The 20,711-nt window shown below is 44.4% G+C and overlaps 1 protein-coding gene across 2 annotated transcripts; it reads left to right on the top strand.

Annotated features, from left to right (window-relative positions):
* The first annotated feature begins 1,411 nt into the window (after window positions 1-1,411).
* Window positions 1,412-20,685, top strand: YWHAE (tyrosine 3-monooxygenase/tryptophan 5-monooxygenase activation protein epsilon). 2 transcript variants are annotated; one of them, XM_084219164.1, is made up of 7 exons: window positions 1,412-1,596; window positions 10,322-10,521; window positions 15,166-15,272; window positions 15,633-15,839; window positions 16,376-16,512; window positions 18,403-18,449; window positions 19,779-20,685. In XM_084219164.1, the coding sequence occupies exons 1-6, from the start codon at window positions 1,533-1,535 to the stop codon at window positions 18,408-18,410; spliced, it is 723 nt and encodes a 240-aa protein (XP_084075290.1). In that variant the 5' UTR covers window positions 1,412-1,532; the 3' UTR covers window positions 18,411-18,449; window positions 19,779-20,685. The 2 variants fall into 2 exon arrangements, with proteins under 2 accessions (XP_084075290.1, XP_084075289.1); XM_084219163.1 differs by lacking the exon at window positions 18,403-18,449.
* Window positions 20,686-20,711: the final 26 nt, after the last annotated feature.

Raw genomic sequence — 20,711 nt, 5'->3', positions numbered from 1 at the left:
GAGCAAGTGATATAAAAATAATTCTGTCAAGCTTTTAGATTTATTTATAAGAAAACCATAAGGTTATGTTGATCTTGCAGACCGTAAAAGTTTTGTTCATGAACTAAAAGAATTAAGACAGGCCAGCAATAAACTACTGAAAAAATGTGCTTTGAATGGTGTTCAAGGTGTGTGCCTTCAGTCACCCATCAGGAGCCCATTTCAGTGGGCACAATACAATGAATGGGGATACCTGACTTTGTGTCCAGGAGGTGCCAGGGCCAGCTCTGTCTCTGCTGTCAAAACTTGCCAAGGTCTCTGTGTGCTTTTCCTGTCAGTGAGGTGATGGGAGAACATCTGGAATCTGTACTTCCAAGGAGACACTGGGAAAAGAGACAAGACTTCATTCACAGCTGCCCTGAGCAAATCACAGAATCGTGGAATGGTTTGGGTTGGAAGGGACCTTAAAGCTCATCTCATTCCAATTCCTCTGCTATGGGCAGGGACACCGTCCAAAAACCAGGCTGCTCCAAGCCCCATCCAGCCTAGCCTTGAACACTCCCAGGGATGGGGATCTTTGAAGATCAGGTTCATGCCAGCCATGCATCATCCCTTTTAGTTTTCTAAAACCATTCTGATTTCAGAAATTGAGGCATTATCTCAGTTATTGAAGGGAATGCTCCTTTTGTTTTTCAGAAGTACTGTGAGGAACTCGTGAAACATTCAATTTTACTTTCTAGATTTTCTAGCCTCTTGAAACGGTGAAATTACCACGTGCTATGCACTGGAGGAGATTCTTACAGCAGATTGTATGGAGATGCTGCAGAAACCCATATCTGACCATGTGCCTTTCGGTCACAGATCCACCCTTCCATGCGAGGCATACGCGGTGATTTGTACCCAAATACCGAGGGAGAGCAACTCAAACAGCGCTGTCAGCGTCTGAGGGCAGCACAAACACGGAGAGATGGAGCCGCACTGAGGGAAACGTCACCGGCGGCCGGGCCCGCTGCCCCCGCTCGCCCACAGCCCTGTCCCGGCCACGGCCCCTCCAGAGCCGGGCTGGGGATGGGGGAACCATCCCCGCCATTGCCGGGCTGCCTCATCCTTCAACCCGCGTTATTCCTCATCCCGCCTCACCCTCACACCGCTTCATCCGTCCCGCCTCACCCTCACGCCGCTTCACCCCTCATCCCGCCTCACCCTCACACCGCTTCATCCGTCCCGCTTCACCCTCACACCGCTACACCCATCCCGCTTCACCCCTCATCCCGCCTCACCCTCCACACCGCCCCATTCCCTTTATTCCTCACCCCTCCTCACACCCCTCACGCCGCCTCACCCCGCCCCCCCGCTCGTTGCCAGGGAGCCGCCGTTGCCATGGGAGGCGGCGGAGCGCATGCGCGCGCCCGCGGGAGTGCCCGGATGCAGCGGGAGGAGGCGCTGCCGCCATATTTGCCCGGAGAGCAGCGAGCTGGTAGCTGCTGAGCCCCCCGGACCCATCGGCTGCCATCCGCCCCGCGTAGTCCCCGCCGCCGCTCCGCCCGTAGGACATGGACGATCGGGAGGACCTCGTCTATCAGGCCAAGTTGGCTGAGCAGGCTGAGCGCTACGATGGTGAGCGCGCGGGCTCGGGAGGCCGTGCACGGTCGAGGGGAGAGGGAGGGAGGGAGGGAGCGGCCACAAAATGGCGGCTGGGCGGGGGAGGGGGGCAGGGGCGGAGGAGGGGGCGCACACAAAATGGCGACGGGGAGCGCCCTGAGGGGCCGCTGGAAGCGGGGATGGGGGGCCCGGGCGAGGGGGTGTCTCGGACCGGGGCGGGGCCCGGGGCGGGGGGCGGTGGCGGCAGGAGCCGGGAATAAAATGGCGGCCGCGAAGGGCGAGTCCTGGAGGGGGGGAGGGGGGCAGGGGAGCCGCCCCCGACTCGGGGGGCCCCACAAAGAGACCCCGCTGCCCCTCACGCCGCCGCGAGGTCCGGCCGGCCCCGGCCCTGCGCTCCCCCGGCCGGGCGGAGCGGGGCGAGGGCGGCTCGCCGCAGACAACGCCCATGCCGAGCGCTCAGAGGGGGGGCCCGGCCCTCGGCCCCTCACCGGCCGTGCTCGTGGGGGTCCCCGGGGACGGGGCTGCGCTTCTTTCTCTGCCTCTACCCCCGGCTGGAGATCCTGCTGCCCCTGGCAAACCCAGAGAGAGCGAGTTCTCACCCTGCAGGGAGCGAGTACTGCCTAAAGAAAACGCATATGCTTTCATTATGTGGTAGAAATTATTACAGGTAGTTTCACTTTACCAGCGTTTTCTTTTCATCCTTTTTCCCCTTTAAGTTTTTGTGCTATCCCTGGTCATTTAATATCCGTGATGATTTAATATCTGGGGGAAAAGGGGTAGAGGGGAGGAACTGGCAACCTTGGGTGGTGTCTCTTGCCCCAAAAATGTCTGTCTTGCAACTGTTCCTTTTAAACATGGTTCCCCCGCATATAATAGAAAGGGCCTTTAATTTTCTCGACTCTTCTGAGACTGTTACTTTGCCCTGAGAGCTATGATTACTCATTTGAAGTGAAATAAATATATGTAAGTGGAATGTGTGAATGCAGTAACACCTCATTTAGAGAGGTAAGAAGACGCTCCAAATATTTTCTGTTCCTAAATTTTTATAGACAACATGACCAAGTTCTCACCAAATGACACATTTTTACTGAGTTGTGCTTAAAAACCATCTGATGGCACCATTGCAGAAAATCTGAAAAATACACGTTTTGGAGAAAAAAATGACAAACTAAAAGAAAAAGAAGGCCTAAATAAAACTCCATTCATTTAGAGTTCCTATGTGAAAATAGTTTAGAATTTATAGTACCACTAAAGGAAAGCAGTAAGGCAGTCTCTGCAATAACTGAAGGACTTGGAGAAAGGAAATGCCCCCAGAAACCAGGTATTGGGGTACCATTGTTACCTTGGGCAGAGGAACACATCCATATTCCACAGAGTGTGTGCTACTTCTGCTGAGGAGGGAAGGGTTCTCCACCTGGTAGGGATGAGTCAGTGCCACTGAAAGTGTTGGCTTTGGTTTGAGTGGAAACCCAACATCCTGGAGGAATCATCATCCTTGGGAGCTCTTGAGGCATGACTGTCTGTCTGGGATTTTCTGAAGTCAGCAGTAAATCACTTTGTTAGAAGGTAATAGGACTCTACCCCATGACACAGATCTGCAATGCAAACTTCCTGTCAACTGATAAAAATTGATTGGGAAGGATTATTGCCTTGGTGCAGCATTTCCCTGGGTGGACTTTTGGTTCTCCCAGTACCATGAGTGTTTGCTAAACAAGCTGCCCAGAGCAAAATGTAGCAGACTTGTTGTGCTGTATTTCTTCTGAATGGGCATGAGACTTGTTACAATTTAGGAGGGAGCACTGAACTTAAGGATGTCTTGTTTAAATCAGTGCTCTGGGTTTTGGACTTCCAGAGGTTTTAGGAATCAGGTTGGGTCAACATAATTTAAGATGCACCCTCTAATTCTGCCAGCTGCTCTAAATGCATCTTCACTTCCCTCGTGTCCATGGCCTGGAAGAAAATGTACTGTAGATACTGTTTTATCATTTAATTCTCTGTTCCTGTTCAGCTGAAACAATTAAAAATGATTGGCATAATTTGTTCCTGTTAATGTGAAATAATGCAGTTCTGCCAAGATCATAGCTGAGACTGCTGAATAATTCTGTGAACAAAGTGATTTGAGAAGCAATATGAGGAAAGAGTAAGCTAATCCTAATTTTGCTCCTCAGTTTGATCTTTGAGGTGCACAATTATAAAGCCACAGTTATTAATGGACACATATAAAATAGGATGATGGTAAGTACTGGCTACAGATACATTGGAATACAAGTCCCTTGGGTAATTCAAATATGAGTTTGATAATTTTTTTATTGTTGTTGTTTGACATTAGAATAAGTGTAAACTTCTGTCCCATCTTTCTCCTGGAGACTGGAAGAATGGTGGGTTGCTATTTATGTATGGCTCATGGCATTTATAGCAGCACTTATGGTGGGCATCCAACTGTGGCTCCTTTGGTGTTACTTACCTGACCCACTTAGGGAATTTCTGAAGTCTCGGGAGCTGCATTTGTGAACGGTTGGGAATCTAGTCCTGTGCCTGTACTGTCCTCAGGATGGTGGCCCAGATTAAGAGGACAACTTTCTAGGTACTTTTGCAGTGTAAGTAGCACTTAAACCCTGATCTCCAGAGATATATTAAGAGATTTGGGTGTCTGACTATCTTCAAAGATCTGCTTAGGCATGTTATGGCAAATCACAAAATGCCAGGAAGCTTACTGGCAGTACAGGAAGCTTGGTGAGAAATCTCACTCTCTGCTGTTCCTTATAGAATAATATATAACTAAATGGACTCCTTTTTTTGGAAAACAATTGGAGTAAGTGATATTGTGGAACTCTTTATATCAAGAGGATGTAGAGGATTCCTGTAGATTTCTGCTGAGTATTGAAACCAATTCCTCTTTGTGGAGGCTGGGAACATCTTTGTTTCATGTGAGAAACATGCTGTGGCTCAAGGCAGTCTGTGAGCAGATGCTTCCAACAGCTGCTTTGTACTACAAGTCTTGAAGTACATTACTTGGGTGAGGTGAAATAGGTGGGGTTTCCCCCTCAGAACCAGAGAATAGGTCAAGGTACAGGTAAGGAAAGCCCAGCCCACCATGACAGGTCTGCTGCCTCCCAGCACAGCAGGCTAACAGCTGGCTCCTTTGTCTTTAGAAATGTGTCTTTATCACGAAGGCAGGAACGTGTGCAGCAGTGGGTTCAGTTCAAGATTTGAACCCTTTTTAGGAAGATCTGTCTCCTAGTAACAGGTCTTCAGCTTAGAGCCTAGTGAGGAATCAATAAGTCACAAATTAGAATTCAAGTTGCATATTAATTTTGGTTTGCAGAGGATTGGTCTCTCTCATGCAGATGTCAAGCACACTTCAGTTTTTTGGGTCCTCTCTCCATTAATGGTTACCACTTACCCTGTTAAAGCTCTTACTACTGTAGTGATGTGGGGTGTGACTGCTGTCTCTGAGGTAAAAGGCAGAAAATTCTCAGCATATCCCTAAGAATTGTAGCAATCCAAGAGTTAAAATATGGGCAAGACAGTGCTAAAGGAGTAAGACTGTACGTTTCTATAACGTTTCTATAAGTGGGAGTTGTACATTCTGGGACATAAATTGACTTGTGATTATGAGCAGTTGTGTGAGAAAGGGCCTTTGTCTGTAATGGCCTTCTTGAATTTCCTGAGGTACCAGGAGCAGACAAAGGAGACAGAATTCTACAATTGGATGGTGAGGTCCTCTGCAAGGAGCCCAGAAGCTGAACTGGTTTCCAGTATTAGAGGATTGCTCAGTAGCAGATCTCAGTCAAGGGGGGAGATTTATGATCAGGCTCAGGCTTAAGATGTTTGGTTTCAAACTGAAATGTTTGTTAGAAATAGCGGGGAAATCCTCTTGATTTGGAAAAGTAAATGTCCACAGCTTGAACAGATTAGAGGAATGATTTAAAAATGTTCTTGTTGCAAGAAGGATTTGTGGTAGACCATACAATTGATCATGCAGAAAATCCCACTGTTGCTTGGATAGCTTGGCCCTAACCTGTGTTTCTCCAAGTGTGTAAAGGTACAGGCCTGTTTATTGCAGAGTCATGCTGTCAGGTTTGGAAGGGTTTTGACTGCACCAGCTGTTACAAACCTTACACAAGGAATAGCAATATAACCCTCTGCTTTGTCCACAAAAAATCATCATCAAGCCTCTGTGCAAGTTTGATATTATTTGGGTTTTTTTTCCTCCTCTGCCTGTTGGTTGTCTTAACTGGGAATCCACCTGTTAGGTTCTTTTATGCTCATTTGTGTAAAACTTGCATATTGTGATAAGGAATGCTTCTCATTTGTGCTTGAATTCTGGTCTGACCCTTAGAACCAATTCAGTTCTCTAAATAAAAGGCAGGATTAATTTTTTTTCCCTTGTGAGTAGTTGTTTGAGCTGGTGACCTGAATGAGCCAGTTGAGAGGTCAGAGGGGTGTTGAGCTGGCAGGAGGGAATCAATGGGGATGAGTTCAGCCATCTCTGGATGCCAAACACAGGATTCCCTAAGAGAACAGAAAAACCTTATGCAGGCAGTGTCGTAGTGTGTTCAGAGGAATTCCTGATGGATGGAAAGCGGAGCTGAACTTCCCCTTGGTTGAATTTGGATCTCATCAGTGTAGTGAGTAGGGTGGTACCCACTGATGTTAGGTGGTCTGTAGCTGTGTGAAATGCAGTCTGTGGCATTAATCTGCACAGTTACATTCATCTCTTACTGAAGAAAACACACTGGCCCCTATTTCTTCAGTTCTTCTCATGTTTGTTCCTAGGAGTTGGCTGCTACTAAGTTAGTACTTCTTATTTGCTTCTGTTTCTGTGGCTCCCTCAGAAATGCCAGCCTGCTTCCAGCACGGGTCCCTTACAATTCCACTGGTGGGCTTTCTCTTTCTCAAACCTTGAGTCTCATATTCATGCCCTGTTTCCTGTCTTTCAGCCAAATGTTTATCCATGTGAGGACTTTCCTTCCTATCTCATGGCAGTTGAGTTCCTTAAAGAACCTTGGGTGAGGGACCTTGTCAAATGCCTTTGGGAAATCCAGGTAGACTATTCCAATTATGTCTTCCTTGTCCATGTGCTTCACTTGTTCAAAGCATTCCAGTAGATTTGTGAGGCATAATGGAAGGCCATGCTCTACAGTATAATGATTATGCATATGCTTCTCAACACTTGTAAACTTCCCCATGACTTTTAGTTTAGAATAAGGCTTATTTTTTGTCTTTCACTTTAAACCCCAATCCCAAGCCTTGCACCTTGCTGTTCACAAACCTTTTGTAGGTGGCCACCTCTGTCCCAACCCTTTGTGCTTTCCAGGCTTTGCCTGTGTGTCCCTCCTGGTGGCTGGAGGTGACTCAGTGGGGTTTGCAATGGGGAGCCAGCATTTTAATCATAGTAGTAGAATACAGGAACCTAAAAAATGGCCTGGCCATCATGACAGTTTTGTAGTATCTTAGGCAGTTGTTTGGAGTCTCAGCTTTTCCATAAGAATATACAAACCTGATCAGGCAGTGTTTGTGTGTTGTGGTGTTTCTTAACCAGCAGCAGGTGCTTGGGGAAGGATCTAAATCTAGGGTGAGCATGTCATTCTCCAGAATATTCCCCTCTCCTTCCACAATTTACATTTTTGGGATTTCCTGCTCCTGCATGATCTGACAGTAGCATAATAAGTGACAGCCACAATCACCTGAGAGGCTGGAACTTAACCACTTAAATACAGTCTCTGTTTCTCTGAATATGCATAACACTACTTTTTCCATAATGCAGTGGAAGCATCTCTGGATTTTGTATGCAATGAGTTGTCATTCCTGCAATAATCCTTGTTAATGAAATGTAATCTCAGACTTGTATTTTGTCTTGAATGGTCTCTGAGCTTTCCACCTCCTTGTGGAAACTTCCAGATAGGTAAAACTGCACTTAAAATAAAAAATAATTTGCTCTGTTGCCAGTGTGGGTGACTTTATTTTTGTTTTGGAGGGGATACTTGTGTTGTATTCTTAAGATTTTTCATCAGGCTTAAATTTTCAGGGCTGGATTATGGCTTTACTAGGAAAAACCCAGGTATGTGCATAATATTTTGTCTTGTTGAAATATCAGCCCAGATTTTTGTATTTTTAAGAAAAATTGAGCTCTTAACTAAACTAGAAGTCTTTTTATCCAACAGCTTTGTGGGTAGACTGATAAAGACTGATAAATGTTTTATCTTTGGGTGGGACAGTTGTTCATGGGTGGGATTCTGATCTGTGGTTGTGTGGTGACCTAGTGACAAGAGTAAGACTTTGTGGAGGAGACCTTTCAGTTCCTGTTGTCAGTGTTGGGAGGTTGTGTACCCAGTGTGAGGGGTGCTGAAGCTGAGGGCTTTGTGCTTCAGAACAAATGGGAGGGACCTGAGGTGCTCCCCCATCCCCCAGCATCCTGTTCCCAGTGGCTGCCACTTGTCAGGGAGTCTATTTAACTTACTAACAACTCGGTCATAAAAATGTTGGGGTGATAAGGGCTGTTTACTGATAAGGAGTAGTTGTGAGCAGGTGCCTGTTTTCCTTTGGCTCCCTTGTTTCCCTGGTTGTGGCTCTGCAGGAGGGTGGGTAATGACCTCCTTTGCCAACAGACTGAAACACTGACACAGGAGCTCCTTGCAGGGCTGGATTTTGGGTTTGGCTTTGGACCAGCTATTGCTCAGCTAAATTGGGTTTAACCTCTGTTTCAAGAGCTTGTAGATCTTCAGACTGGTAATAGATAGATAAAATCCTGAAGAAGCCAAGCAGTTGATTAAATTGGTAATGATGTGTTTGAATGTACACTGAAAACAGCTACTCATTTACAGGGAACAGCAAGTCTTGTGTATAGCTTTTTATTTCACATTTTCACACTAGAGAAATGTGCTTCTAAGGAGGAGGTTGTGAAGGAAACCTGTAGAACAGTTGATAAAACGTGCCCTTTTTGGCCCAGTTGTTGAAATTTCCTGATACAGGGCAGAAGCTCTTGGGAGCTGTTGCTGTCCATGTTCCACAACCTCCACACTTCTGGACTCATTATTCAATGTATATCATTGTTACATGGGATAAGTGTGAATAGATTTCTGTTGTCTTCATTAAGAGGCAGGTTTTCTATAAAAGCATTGTGTACATCCAGGAGTATGACTGAAGTACTGTGTATTTAATCCCAGTGGATAAAGGACAATTATAGAAACTCTTTAAAGAAAAGGCAGCATCCTCTGTAACCTCTGGATTGTTTCTCTGAAGGCAGTAAATATTAGGCTTAAAAACAAGACCTGCATTTTTTGCTGGAGCTTGAGAAAGATGCCCAGGTCATGAAGACTGCAAGTCTCAATTCCTGATTGTCGTTTTTGTCCACAAGAACTGTCAGGCAACTTATCTTGAGTGTAGCTATGTTGTTTAATAAACTTCAACATATGAGATGGCTTAATTTGCATAGTTTTAAAAATTCACAGCTTTTAAGTAGAATCTTTGTATGAATGGGATGGTGTGGGTCATCCTTCAGGAAAAAAAATCACAGTACTTGCTTTATTTAAGTTGCAAATTGTAGCTATATTATATTGCCTGTAATTTAGCTGGCATCAGTTACTTATGTTTATGTTAATATTGTGTGAGCATGGAGTGTTCTAGGGCAGCTCTCAGATTCTTCTCACCATTTTGCAATTGCAGGGTGCTGTTTTCAACAAGTTTTATCAAACCCTTGGTGGATTTTTTTGTTACTTTCTGTGATTTGGAGAAGCAAAATCTGCTGATAAAAATAGAGCCACCATAAAATGTTGTCCTCCACATATGGAGACCTGTTGGAGACTGATAACACTTTTCCTGCCAGGGAGCCTACAGTCTCCATTGCTGCAGTAGCTTATGCCTGTTCAGGTTGTGATTTTGATATCTGAGAGCAAAAAATGATAGTTAAGCTTCATTTGTATATTTAACACTGTTCTTCTAATGTGTCTTGAACAATCCCAGTGTGGTTAGGTAATGAAAGGGTTACAACCTTCCTTAAGCGGTTCAGTCTTTGTTTTCATTGGAGTGTAGGAAAGCTGACTTTGGTTTTGGTATTGATTGTTTTAACCTCAGGTTTAGAAATACTTTTCAACAGGCTTAAAATACAAATATATATTAATTCATATTTTGTGTGTTACTTTTCAGTGTAAATGGCTGCTTGGCACAGGTACATATGGTTGCTGTGGGTACACTCAACATGACTTCTTTGTTACCACTCCAAGCACCAAACTTTTCTTTGGAGGTTCATCTTGCAGCTTTGACTCACTTTTCTAATAACAGTACTCCTACATCTCTACATGTATTCAAATCTGGATATTATATTTTTGTTAATTACTACATTATACTGTATTCCAGTTGAAAAATTAGTGGAGCATCCTGTAATTCCTCAGATTTATCCTGATTGTGTCAAGAGTCAGATCACATTTGCTCATCTTTTCTCAGTGTTCTGTGCTTTCTCCAAGGCACTCTGGAGAACAAACACTCCTGTAGGATTGTGCTGATAACTGTTACTAATTTTTGGAACCCTTGTAAAATGCTAGATGAATATCAGATACTTCCTTTGTGTATGTGCTGATGGATTTGTTTGGAACACTCCAGGGTAAAAGTGAGGAGTAGCTGGATTAAAGGAGGAGGGAGGCTAATTAATTTCCTAAGTTCTCATTTATGTACAGCTTGTACTGAATGATTTGAAAGATGCTTCAGGTGTGAGAATAATTGCCTGACCTTTTCCTCCTAGAAATGGTTGAGTCAATGAAGAAGGTGGCTGGAATGGACGTGGAGTTGACAGTGGAAGAAAGAAACCTGCTTTCTGTTGCATATAAAAATGTGATTGGAGCCAGGAGAGCTTCCTGGAGAATAATCAGCAGCATTGAACAGAAAGAAGAAAACAAAGGTGGAGAAGACAAATTAAAAATGATTCGGGAATATCGGCAAATGGTAAGATGGAGTTGGTCTTACAGCAAAATGTCATCTAGTTCTGGTCCCCTTAGTGCCCTGCTGTTCCAGATTGCCTGTGCTGTGCTGACCTGGAATAGGGTGGCAGCCTTGGAAGGCTGGAGCTTGTTCCTTATCTGTAGAATGAATCTCTTGGTGAAGGGGAGAGCTGTGGTGTTGCTGTGCAAACACTCAGAAGGGCAGCAGGCTCAGGAGAGGGAGGGCTTTTCCCTCAGTGCATCAGCAGCTCTGCCAAGCATTTGAACTGCACTGGCACTTCCCTGCTTACTCAGGTGTGAGGCTCCACCTGCTCAGGAGGCCTCATTCCTTCCTCTCCAACCTCACTGACTCCAAGTAACTTCTTTTGATAACCCTTTTAGAGGAGGTGTTTGGCTGTTAAACTTCCACTTCCTATAAAAGTTGCTTTGGATCATACAGTGACACTTTTTGTGATTCCAGTTTTCTGTCCTAGAGTGTTCAAAACATTAACACTTGAAATGTCCATGGGGGGAGTTCCTCAGGCTCTTCTTGACTCCTTGTCTTCTGTCACTCCTGTTCCCAGAGATGTCCTGATCATTCAATCTGTGAAACTTGTGTGTGTAGCAACCTCCAGAGCCTTGCTGTTTTCTCTCTGGAGAGAGAGGGAAAAATTGATCCACATAACTTCATGCTGACTTAGTCAGTGTGTGCAGCTTTACCTAAAATGGAGAACTTGCAGCAAGCTCTGACTTCCATTGGTAAGGGCTAATGAAACCTCCAGCTCTTAGTGAGCTGTTGTTCCCCCTGCCCTAAATGATGGTTTAGCATGGAGCAGGCAGCCTCCCGTGCTATTTAAATCCCACACATTTCTGCAGAGACTTCATTATTTGAGGACAAGTGCCTCCACATGGTTCACATCTTCACTTCCAGAGGAACAGTGGAGTCTCTTATATCACCTGGCACTGATTCATATACCAGCAATGGAAATGATCTTGGCTTGGAAATCCTCTCCCAGGAATGGCTCTGTCTACTTTCTGTTGACTCACAGGGTTTCTGTCGCTCCATGGAATTGTTAAAGTTGTGAGTTTCTAATTTTATGCTGGCATCCTGATGGGATGAGACTCTGCCAGTTACATACAGTCCCAAATAACCTTTTCTTGATGGGTGTTTCCCAAAAGAACATGGAAAACAAGACAACAGCTATCCAGTGATTAAATTTGTTTTACACTGTGTGTTTCCAGATTCTTTTGCACAGGGTTTTGTGGGTGGTTATCATCCTCTGCCAAAGATCCTTTAATGATGAAAAGACTTTTCTCCTGGTTTTGAAAGGACTCTAGAAATAGCCTTTGTTCTGCATCTCATGTAAAGGATGTGTGCCATTCTGGATGGACTGGGGTGCAAGAAGTACGAGTTTATAGTGCTTGAGGTGTCTGAAGAGATGGAGAGGCCACATGAAGTCAGTGTCATGCCAGCAGGGTGTTGAGCTGTGAAATCCTCAGAGGGAGCAGCTTTCAGAGCTGCACAGGAGGAACTCTGTGGCACTGAACTCTGCCACTGGTTCCACACTGGAGGAAAGGTGGCTGTGTCTGCCCAGCTCCACAGGGACTTGTAAAAGAGGTTCCTGAGCATCATCTGTAGCTGAAAGCCAGATCCTGTTAGTAGCTGCTGGGAGACTTAATATGGATGTGTGAATGGGTTTGGCAGGATGGCCTGGGAGCAGGAAGGAACATGGCACAGGTTTGGATGCTGCTGCTCGCTGTCACTGCTCAAGAGTAGCACTCCTGCCCTGTTGTGCTCAGTGCTGCCCTAAAGAAACAGCTTCCAGCAGAATTCTGCTCACTATGATTCCCTTGTCAACAAATTCTGCCTATTGTAGCATTTTCCAGAGTAAGTTCATTATTGGGAAAACCTTTTTCAGACTTGAAAGGCTCTGAAGAAGGGAAAAAACTCCCAACCAACCAAACCTTCCCCCCCAACCCCCAGACCATCTCTGGGGGCCAACAAGGCTGAGTTTAAAGTACTGGAGAGTTGGAGAGAATGAGCATCTCTAAAAGACAAAGGTCTCATCTACCAGAAGCAGCTGTGGCCTTGCTCAGCTGTAGAGTGCTGCTCCAGTAGGAATTGAGTTTCTGTAGTGGTTTTTGTGAAAGTAATTCTTTGTTGGGTTGGGTGTATGTAAGTATTTACTGTAATTCAGTTCTGGCTCACGTTGAGATTTTTGAGCTAGTGGCCATTGTGACCTGGGGCAGAACTCCAGGGATGATGATGGTGGGAGGGCAGGGCAGGGCTGGGCTTGTCTCAAGTGTGCACTGGGCAGTAGTGAGAGATGAAAGACACCAGACTGTGCTCTTCCCAAGCCACTTCAGCTGAATGGAGCCAAACACATCCATAGCCATGAGGGAAAATGCCACTTAGGTGCTTCCTTTGTAGACAGGCTGCTCTCCTGGCTCCTGTGGCCGTTTGGATACACAAAAGCTCTGAATTTCTCATCTGGCTGCATCTCTGATGAGAGCACACTGGGGCTGCAGTGGGGTGTGGCTGCACACAGTGCAGTTCCCTCCCTTGCAGTTAAACCAGATCCATTCCCACACCATAGCACAGGTATTGAACTTCCCCTTCCTGCTCTGGAGATGTGGCACATGGAATGTGGGTTTCCAGTGCTCTGACTTCCAGCCTGGGCTGAATTTGGGGCAGCTGCCAGGCTCTCCTCCATCCTCCCTTCTTAGAGAGTGCTCACTGAGCCACTCTGTCTGGAACTGATCCTTTTTGTACAAGAGCTTTTAGTTTTGTTGTGGTTTTTTTTTTTTGTTTTTTTTTTTTTTTTTTTTTTTTTTTTTGTTTAATTGTTTTACTCTTAATCACCTTGATTTATATTAAATCTTTTTAAGCTAAGCTTGCTCAGGACATTTCCATTGCCCTGGACAGCAGCTGATCTCTGATAACTGTGACTGATCCTTTAAGCAAAGCTGGAAAAGGTCTGTCTGAGATGAAATAGAGTTTGTACATGTATGGTTATTTAACTAAAGAGGATTAGAAACTGGTTTAATTCTTTGCAGTTTTGCTGAAGATCTCTCTGCAAAAGAAGTCATTGAAAAAGAGGATCAAGAGGAAAGAAGTTTGCAGGAACTGACTGCTGGCCAAAGGTTTTATAGCTTTTGTAGCCCAAGAATATATGAAGTAGATTCTTCTCAAGTGACCATATTTCAGCACCTTTCTTAAGCATTTGTCACATAATTAAGTACAGCATCTTATTCTTCCTGTGAATGTCAGGGCATTCTGACATTTGTCCATGAAATTTGCTGACAGTTAATTTACCTAAAGGAACTTTTGCAAATTATTACTTTGTACAAGTCAGTATGTGTGTGTGTGCCAGTTTATTATTTATTTTGGATCTGTAATTTGAACACCTTTTGGGTATAACTGCTGTGGTTACAAACCCAGATAGTTTGGGAGCTGTGTGGTGATAAAAGGATTTCATGGCAAGGAAAATGCTTAAAGGAAGAAGGAGAAAGCAAATGCTTGGGTGGGAGGATAGGAAGGGATGATGGACTGAGTGGGGCTGCTCCTGTGATCCAAGACTTGCAGTTCCTGGTAATTTCTTTAATGCATTTGCTTGACATCTCTCCTTTATATGAAATTAGCTTGGGCCAGAGTTCTCTTCAGCTGTAGCTGTGAAAGTCCCTGTGAAATCATGAAAAAGCAGCAGTGGATGGGTGACTGTGTGCATTAAACCAACCACTCCTACTGGGCTGACCTGGGGGCTCAGAGCCCATCTGGTTTGGGCAATGTTGATGTCATAGGAGGGGTTTCAGCTTTTCTGGGTGTGCTCAGTTTCTTTGCTTGCAGGTGTGAAACTCTCTGTGGTAAACCGTGACCTTGCTTTATGTTTGGGACTGAAAAAAATGAAGGTTCTTGTGACTGTTTTCAGTTCAGACTATTCAAATCCAGTCTCTGGTTTTAAGTAAGGCTTTATATACTGCATTTTTGGCCACAGATTTCACTGTTAGTGTTGATGATTTCTGCTTTTTCGCTGAGTTGCTGCGCTTTGTGTTTTTCACCTGCTTCTGGAGCTTGTTTTCATCTTGTACCTGACCTTTGTTTGTGTGACACATCTTGATTCTCTTCTGATACTCCATGATTTTTGTCTTAAGGCTCTATTTTTAGAGCTTTGCCTCCAAGGACTCACGAGAACCTGTTGTGAAGGTGCCGTTTGACTCTGTGGTATGATAGAGTTGAGCTGATTAAGGTTAATTACCTTCAAATTGTCCCCTTTGCTGTTGCCACTTTTAGGGCAGCCTTCTGGGATCAAAAATGGAAGGAATTGAGTTGTGCAAGCCTTGCAGTAAGGAATTACATCCTGAGACAAACTTAATGCAGTGGTCTAGCAAGATGTCTTTCAGGGAATTTACAGTTTCACTGTTCAGTTCCACATTTCATCATCCATCAGCCCCTGCCTCTTGTGTGTGCCAGCTGAATGTGCAGAACTGTTTTGCTTAATGCACCTGTGGAGCAGCTGCATTTTATTTATTTTTCTTCTGTCTTAGCCCTCTTTAGAATTTCATGGTGTTACCTGTTTGATATTTGGGGACTTTTGAAAGCTTTTAGGCTTAGGTGCTCACCCCACCCCCGCTTCTAATTTTTTGTTATATTTTCATTTTTCTTTACTAGGTTGAGACTGAACTGAAGTTAATCTGTTGTGACATTCTGGATGTACTGGACAAACACCTCATTCCAGCAGCTAACACTGGCGAGTCCAAGGTTTTCTATTACAAAATGTAAGTACCTTTTTTAGAGGACAGGCCTGAAATAGAGACAGAAATCTTAAAATACACTGTTGTGCAGCTCTTAGATGTAAGAAACAGCAGTTTTAATTGAGTTGCTGATGCAGAATTCACATCCTTGCTTGAGTTTTTTTATTTTGCACGAGCTGAACACTTTTAAAGAGAAGAAAAGAAGGTGTGTCCTGTAGTGATGGTTTAAAATTCCCTCAGCTCCTGCTGTAGTGTTGTGTAGACAGTAACTGAGCAGCAGAGTGCTTGCTGTGTGAATATCTAAACACACTTTAATTGCAGCTGTTAATTTAATGGCTGGTGGGCAGACAAGGATTACTGACTTGCTACTGTTTCTGTTCTCAGGAAGGGGGACTACCATAGGTATCTGGCTGAGTTTGCCACAGGAAATGACAGGAAGGAGGCTGCAGAGAACAGCTTGGTGGCTTACAAAGCTGCTAGTGATATTGCAATGACAGAACTCCCACCAACACATCCCATCCGCTTAGGACTTGCGCTCAACTTCTCTGTATTCTACTATGAAATTCTTAATTCTCCTGATCGTGCCTGCAGGTAGGTGCTGCCTGGCAGAGTAGGAATATGGGAATGCTGTGTGAATACCAGACAAGCCAGGAGTAACTGCTTTTCCTGCTTTCTTCCTGCTGATGTTTGCTGTGGTGGATGTCAATGCACTGGGGAGATTTTCACCATCATCGTTTTCTTTGGAGTCCAGAGCCACCTGTTTGTGTGGGAGTGATGGTGTATGGGAGGCAGTTCAGAGCTTGCCAGGTTAACTCTGTGCCTGCCCTCAAACTGCCCAAGGTGTGAGGTGATTTAACTTGTCTTGCACAGGCTGGAAGGGATAGTGGCACTGATTTCTGTGACCTGTGAGCATGTACAGAGTGGCAGTGATTGAAGCAAATACCATTACACTTCTGTCACTGCAGGTTACACTCAGTTTTTAGCAGCACTTAACCAAGATGTAGAAATGCTTAATAAAACCAATATTGAGTAAAAAGTTTCTTAAATCACATAAAGTGACTGGTGTTAAGGGGTGCTTTTGGATTGTGTTCAGCAATATTGGTTAAATCTTTATTGTGTCACTGCAGGTTGGCAAAAGCAGCTTTCGATGATGCTATTGCAGAACTGGATACACTGAGTGAAGAAAGCTATAAGGACTCTACACTTATCATGCAGTTGTTACGTGATAACCTGACACTATGGACTTCAGACATGCAGGGTGATGGTAAGTGAGTCCTGCTGGAAAAGCTCATCCTGACCCAGGAACAGAGTGTGGAAATGGAGAGCCTTTGATGGTTTACTTCTGTCTCTCCCAATAATGACTCTCCTGTCCTACTTTAACACTGAAACAGGTGATAGGGGTGACACTGGGGTCTCTGGAGCTCTCACTTGAAGGAAGAAGGTGTGGAATTAGCAGCATTTGGTTGTTTGTCCCTCTCCACATGGTAGCTGTGATGACTGTAACAGCAGTGACTTCATTTATTTCATCTTGTCTTTCTTTCATGCTCATCTCTGGCTGTCATTCCAAGCAGATGTGAACCCCCAGTGCAGGAGGAAGCACTGCAAATGCTTTAGTTCCCCTTTATTCCAGGTCACTCCATATTCTCATTGCCAGAGCAAATGCCAAGTGTGTCCCCTGGTAGTACCAGAGGGTGGGACATGGATTGCTTCTGTTCACTAGCAAAGGACAGCACAGATTTTTGAAGTGATTTTGGCCCACTGAATGGACTTTCCCAACACTTGAACTTTCACAGTCAATGGTAGTATAAATCTACTCATTTTAGGGTTTCTCTCTTGGAGAGACAAAGAAAAAGGGCTGACTTCTTTTACTTTTAACTTGGAGGGGAAGAAGTAAGTCTTGTTAAGATTATTTTGGATACCTACAAATGCCCAGAGCTTAGAAACACCACTACTGAACTTCACATAAATATGTGAGTGTCTTAAATTTTTGGTAAACTGTTCATTGTAGCCAGACATTCTTGGGGGTACTTTATTGGTGATGTGTCCATCTGAAAGTAAATGTAGAATCTTTGCACTTTTTCCCAATTTCCTGTTTTTATGTAGAGTGATGGGTTTGCTTTGAAGTGTTGTTACTCCATAGCTCCTCACTCTGCTGTTTGGGCTGCTGAGACTGGGAATGCTGTAAATGTGTGGGGTCTTGGCTCCTGGTTTACTCCACATCCCAGTGTTTAAGGCTCTTGCATGTCTCTTTTCAAGGATTATCTCTGGTGCAGGATGGACCCTCCCTGGATGGGTCTGTAGACTTTTCTCTAAAACATTGCAGGTGTTGAATGCCTTCCTTGCCATGGGTAGGCATTGGAGGGGAGAAATGTATTTCAAATTCCCTCAATTTAGATACAACCTTTACTTTTTTTATTGGGGTCAAATACCCTGGTAGTCTGTGGAAGCCATTTTAGTGGAGTAACGAGGTTGGATCAGTGTGGGATAGTACTAGTGTCTTCCAAAAGTTCCTGATTTGCCCATAGCTCATGTCTCTCATGAATCTTGGATATTGTAGAAGTTCCACAGGATTACTTGCAGGCTCTTTAGATTTTGAAAAGATAAACAGAGATCTAAACTTCTTGCTCCACGGCATGGAAAATAGACATTTTTGTTCTTACTGAAGTAGTTCAGATTCTCCTGGTTACTGGTGCCAGAAGGATAATGATGACAGAATTGAAAATACTCTAGGACTGCTTAAAATCATGGTGGAATTCTTCAGATCTAGAAAAGTGATTATGTAGAATGTTTAGGCACAGGTGCAAAGTTAAGTTTCCTCATATTTGCTAATACTCTGAGTGCATTTCCAACTGATGCTTCCAGAGCTCCACATTCCCAAATGAGCAGAGCCTTTGAACAATAAATCAGTAGTGGTACAATTAGCAGTTTCCAGGGGATGGGAGAGGCTTGGAAAGGGCTTGTTCTTTGGCATTAAGCTTTTCCTTCTTTCCATTTCAGCCATGTAGGGATGTAAAGCCAGGCATGACCCAGCTGCTGCTCTCCCATCCCAATCCCTGTAGCTTTCCCATGGCCCAGATGAGTGTTGAGTTTATTTCCACACTTGTAATGTCATCTCCATATGATTCCTGTTCTCCCCTTCTTTCCTGCTGTATAGATTCCTAAAGGAAAGTCCAACTGTTCATTTCCTAAAAATTCTACTTTGTAAGTCTCTTGTTGTGGCTCACTGGAGTTTTCAGTGTCAGTTTTCCTGTCACTAACAGTGCCTGCCTCTGTCACCTGCTGCTGACAAATGCTTGTGTCCGTGCTGCCACTCCTGTGGTACCTGTCCCCTGCCCAGGGATGATGTGCTTGACTAGGATCCAGAGTAACTCACATGTTTGGGAACTGAGCTGCAAACCTGGATGGGTAGAAGAATATTTGGGCATGGGAAGTACTTCACAGTGGCCTGGTAGAGGAATATTTGCTCATGTGTGTTGGTTAGAGCATGTTCAGATCTTTTAGTCTGAGTTAAAGCTTCTGCTTTCCTCTCTTAAACAGAATTCTATCTATGAACTTTATTGTTGTTGAATGTCCTGTGTTCTAGGCCCCCTCTTCCAAAATCTACTTCCCGTTGTACCTGGTGGTAATCCTGAATCTGGACATGCTCTGAGCAAACATTCTGGTTTTCTGCTGGAAGTTACCAGTCTCATTTGATTGGGTTTTATTGCAAATTAGGATTTTAATTACAAATTTCTGTTTATTGCCCTTAAGAGAGTCCCATCTTACGTGGTTACAGATAATTGTAAGCATTTTTTCAGCCTCCCTTTTCAATTAAGTGACTTGTGCATGTGTGATGGCACCAGCTGAGGTACCTGGACCTTGCCTCGTTGCAGCAGAATTTTGGTAAAGCCCTGCAGAAGGTGTTGCATGGAGCTCCCTGGGGCAGCTGGAGTGTAACCAAACTGCAGGAGTCTCATGGACAGCCCCATTCCACTGCATGGTGCAGCCTGGTGGAACAGAGACATTAATTTCCACAAGATGTTTTTCTTTCATGATCTTAAACCCAGGGTTTCTTATCAGGTTGGACTCACAGTAGGGTGTTTTTATACCTTTGGTAACTCCTGCCATCAGTGTAACTGTATAAAATTCCCTGAGGTACTTTTCTGTTGAGGCTTGAGCAGCAAAAAAGATGAAGGCTTGGGGAAGGGATTTCCAGATCCAAGGCTGTTGATCCACAGCTGTTGCCAGGGTTTCTGCCTGGGCTGTCCAGGCCTTGCTCAGCAGGACTGCTCACCTGAGTGGTGTCAGTTTTCAGGGCAGGGTTTGTTTGTCCTCACATGTTCTAATGGCCTGGCTGCAGTTGTGTGTGAGGGTGCAGGTGATTCCAAGGCTTCGTTTCCATGGGAATGCTTCACTCTGGAGCTGGCAGTGTGGAGTGGGAGAGTGAGCCTGTATTGCATGAAAATATTAATCTCTAGGTGCTTGTTAAGCTGATCTGCAGCTCTCAGTTTTAAATGGTAACATTTTACTTCCTTCTTCCCACTTCCACAGGTGAAGAACAGAATAAAGAAGCGTTGCAGGATGTGGAAGATGAAAACCAGTGAGACACAAAGGCCAACAAGAGAACCCATCTCTGACCACCCTCCCCCTTCCCCACAAAAACCCTCAGTGTCACTCTGAGAACCACCAAATCTGACTTTTACATTGGGTCTCAGAATTTAGGTTCCTGCCCTGTTGGGTTTCTTTATTTTTATTTTTTTTACACAGTTTAAAAGTTCTTAAAGGCAAGAGTGAATTTCTGTGGATTTTACTGGTGCCAGCTTTTAGGTTCTTTAAGACACTAACAGGACTGTGTAAAGGCTCTTTCAGCATTACTGTATTGTCTCTGCCAGCTGTGGTGACATTGCCATCAGACCTGGATGTGACACCCGAAGGCCGTGTAGGGAGAGATTGGTCCTGGCCAGGTAGTGCTCATGTGGTGGCATCTTTCTTTTTTTTATAACTGTTTAAACTGAATTTTATACCAATGTTTCAACTTAATTGGGTGTTTAGCTTGAAGTTGCGAGGTTGCATTTGGGACATTTATTGTAGTGGTTTTACTGTATAAAAACAAAAAGTTACCAAACTGCTGAAATGTTGCTGAAAATCATGGTGCTGGTAACAGTTCAACAATCCGTGGCTGCTCATTCTTGCCTGTTCTTTACTTTCCCTCCAAGCAGGTTAGCATTGAAGGTGGCATTGATAAGCCTGCATGCGTGTTCAATATTTTTTCTTTTCTCCCTCCCCTCTCCCCATCTCCCTTCGCTCGCTCAACCTCTTTTGTTCAGTATGTGTAACTTGAAGCTAATTTGTACTACTGGATATCTGACTGGAGCCACAGATACAGAATCTGTATTGTTCTTACTGAAACACAGCATGGAATTAACATTAAACTTAAATAAAACAAACCTAAATTAAAAATGCCAACCATCACTATGAATTTCT

Source organism: Fringilla coelebs (assembly GCF_963513975.1).
Source record: "Fringilla coelebs genome assembly, chromosome: 20".
NCBI classification, from domain to species: domain Eukaryota; kingdom Metazoa; phylum Chordata; class Aves; order Passeriformes; family Fringillidae; genus Fringilla; species Fringilla coelebs.
The sequence above is the reverse complement of the archived record's forward strand: the minus strand, read 5'-3'. Positions and strand labels throughout refer to the sequence as shown.